Source organism: Hipposideros armiger, unplaced genomic scaffold (genome assembly GCF_001890085.2).
Source record: "Hipposideros armiger isolate ML-2016 unplaced genomic scaffold, ASM189008v1 scaffold_681, whole genome shotgun sequence".
Classification (NCBI taxonomy): Eukaryota; Metazoa; Chordata; class Mammalia; order Chiroptera; family Hipposideridae; genus Hipposideros; species Hipposideros armiger.
Genome location: NW_017732031.1, coordinates 152,848 through 156,401, shown reverse-complemented (window position 1 = coordinate 156,401; position 3,554 = coordinate 152,848). Strand labels below are relative to the sequence as shown.

At 44.6% G+C, this 3,554-nt stretch overlaps 1 protein-coding gene across 1 annotated transcript in view; it reads right to left on the bottom strand.

The window, feature by feature from the left end:
• Positions 1-3,554, bottom strand: part of PTPRG (protein tyrosine phosphatase receptor type G) — a gene marked incomplete at its 5' end in the record, with an annotated part of 197,661 nt that overhangs the window by 65,252 nt on the left and 128,855 nt on the right. The window contains one exon of the mRNA XM_019626509.1: positions 2,368-2,459. Coding sequence (XP_019482054.1) covers positions 2,368-2,459 — 92 coding nt within the window. The remainder of the gene's footprint in view (positions 1-2,367; positions 2,460-3,554) is intronic.

Sequence of the window (3,554 nt, the reverse complement as noted above, 5' to 3'; positions counted from 1 at the left end):
GCATCTGCTATGCCAAGTGAGGTACAACTGGGTACCTCATGGATTTCTCAGTCAGTGGAGAACTTGAAGACATTTTCGTTGCATGTACCAGTGAGCAAGAATTAGGAGAAAGTCACATGAAAAGAAATGCCTTTGGGTTGTGAGTATTTTACTTAACACTGAAAAGCATTTCTGGTCTAAGCTTCCTACTCACAAGTGTAGCAAGGCAGGCACGATGGATGGCATTTCCTGAGGGTTCCAGTAAATGGCAGGCAAGTCCTAGAGCCCAGGTCACAGAGTGTGGCACAGCCAGGCACATCCAGGAGATGCGGTTCAGGGTTAGGGACAATCTTACGCTGAGGACGCTGCCATGCTGGTCCTCCAGGGCTGTAGGGTGAGCAGTACCATGATCTGGGGAGGAAAGCTTCCACAGCCGACACTGCTGGCTTACGTTACGGTTCCCAAAGTGCTTTCGCACACATCTCATGTGATCTTTAACAATGCCACGTGCAATGGGGGCAGACATCCTGCACACTTTACAGATTCTGAAAACAAGGCTCAGAGGGGCCAAGTCATTGCGCAAAGGTTTCGTGGTGAACGAATACAGGGCAAGAGCCTAGGTTTCTGATTCTTCATCCAATAGGAAAAGAAAATAAAAACTGAAAGCCAGCCCAAGAAGTATCTCACCATTTAACCTTTTCAAATGGATTTCAACCGCACAGCTACCCAACCTGCTTTGTCGGATGAATTAGTTCAGAGAGACAGGCTGCCAGGCATTTCCCAGAGGTCGACATGTATTCTAGGTGATGCAAGAGGACAATGATTACATACGTGCTGTTGCACAAACCCCGGGCACTCCACAAAACGGCTTATTCTATGAGGATGGAAGACTGATGATTCCTTTCTGCTGCTTCTCCTCTCAAAGGCAAGAGTGCAGTTTCCTCCACCAAGAATTTAGGGCAAGAGTTAGTAGAGAAGGACTGGGTAACACAAGACCTGTTCCATCTGTATGGGGATCATTTAGTGGCCACAAAATGATCCAATCAGAACTTAACCGAAGACTTTTCTGTAACCCTCTTGTTTCTGTGTGACAAACTTGACTGAGAGAAGCTGACCAGATGGGGAAAACAAGGCCAATTCCAGCGATGTCTAATGACTTAACATGTACAGATACATAAAGGACCAAGGAAGTCCCCAACTGTAACTGCACCTAGTGATCTGCAAACAATAGCAGCATTCCTTCTCAGTACTCAGAGAATGACTGTACTGCTGAGCCTCACAGCTTCACAGCTATGGCCTTTTAGGAACTTTCAGGAAGGTTTCCTGTCGCTCATTCATATTCATTCTCTCTCTCTCTCTCTCTCTCTCTCTCTCTCTCTCTCTCTCTCATTAAACAATGCCTACTGTGTGCCAGGTATTCTTCTTGTACTAAGAGATACCCATTTTCCTTTATGAAGCTCTCATTCTAGTGGGGGGACACCACAAACAAACAAGTACAATATATAGTATATAAGATGGTAAACACTGTTCTGGAGAATGAGGCTGACAAGTGGGATGGGGGAGCTCAGCTGTGCGGGAGGTGGCCCTACAGGAAAAGTAGTACCTCTGTTTCCAAAAGAATAATTAATGTCAAGAGGGTGGATACATAAGATATCTAAGGATGGGTACTTATAAGCACATAATGAAACCCAGAGAAGTTGTTCAAATTGGGCAAAAAGGAAGGGACACCAAGTAAAAATGGTGGGGGCCATCTTCAAACCCCACGGCCTATCTGTCACAATTAAGCCACTGCTGGACTTCTAAGTGGCTGCGGCATTTGCTGGGATTGACTACAGTGCACCCCACCAATCCCTACCCCTGACACTAACCGAGTGGTCTATCTTTTTACTAAACGACAAATGAAATATACACCGGACCAAGAACGTACCCCTAGACCTCCACACAGACATCTTAAGAACCAGAACTTCCAACTCTAACATAAATTATTTTCAGAGTAAGGAATCATAAGAGAAAACTCACTTTAAAAAGATGTATTGCAAATTGTGATTAAAAAAAAAAAGCAAGCACAAACTGCCTATCAAAATGAAATTTAGTCCAAGTAGATTACAAGTAAGTATGTAAGCATGTTCCTCCCCCTTTTTCTTTTACTGTTACTTCCCTCCCCTGCATGTAGTAAGTCAGTTATTTGTTCCTCTTTAAGAGGATTTCATTACTTTGCAGATATGTAAAGGAGCAAAGATTTAATTAAATTACCCTTAGTTAAGGATCTCTTAAACTGAGCAAGCTTTAAAAGGCTATACAAATATTTTGTCATGGCTATCACATACAGCTGAGAACAAAAGAGGAAAACAATCAGCCCACTGGAAGTAAGAGGCGCGTCTTACTTACCCGGAATAGGAATAATAGGAATACTTTCATTGGGGACCACCCGAGGTGAACTGCTATCTTCCACATAGAAATGAGCTGTCTGAAAACATTTTCTGTGTAGGAAAGAGAAAACATGCAAACAGTGAGACCACAGAAATGCACTTCGTTTGAGTTCATCATTTTTTAATTCTTCCTTCACAGATTTTCCCAGCTTTAAATATCACACAGCACTGAGTAACAAAGTAACAAGATACAAGGACAACATTCACTCTATACCAAGAAGCCCAGATAGCTGAAGAATATCCTTTTTTTGTTGTTATTATACCACACCTATCATGATAGTCAAATGGGAAAGGCTTAGTAATGAACTTAGTAATGAAATAACCCAAATACATGAAAACTTGGCACGAACAGAGAGTAAACTTGCTGCACAAACTGCTAGGATTTACCCCATAATATTTCTAAATTTGCCATGTTACAGAGGAACAGTTTGCTATTCTCAACCCTCAGCACCAAGTTCAAAACCACACCTCAAACCCTCCCAAATGTAGTCATCAAACTGCCCCAGGACACAATAGCACCACATTGTTAGTGCTTTGCAAAGGCCCTCAAAGCCGCACACAGCTTTTTAAGGGGGTCAGGGGCTTCAAAGGGGGCAAGCACTCAAAATCAGGGGCCCTTGCCAGACAAAATCGGAGCTAAGGACCCGAGTCCCTCAAGTGTCATCTGCTTGGTTTGGTTCTGTTTTGTTTTTACCTGGACTTCAGGCAAAGCAGGGAGCAGACACTGGTCATCCTAGGATAGGCAGTGCACAGAAAAGCCATCAGCAGCTCACTCAGCCTCTGCCTCCTGATGCTGGCTGGCCCTGGGCTTTCCAGCACCCACGTCACTGCTCATTGCGGCCCTAATGAGCTGCCGGAAGCACAGGCTGAATATTTAATGAGGCTGCTCAGCGTGAATGGCTATTGTGACCAGAGAAGGGTCCCTGTTCATCTGGCGGAGGGGCTTCACAATAGCTGGCCCTACTGCTGGGTCTTTCAGCCAAGCAGGCGGAATCCTTCTGGTGCTGTGACTGGGATCCTTCCCTCTCGGGCGGCTCCCACCAAGCCCTATTGACACAACAGCCCAGCCTCGCTTTTTCTGTACTCCAACCACTGGAGTAAGTCAACTTTTACTGAGTTGTCTTTGCTCATCTCATCAAAAGTGTC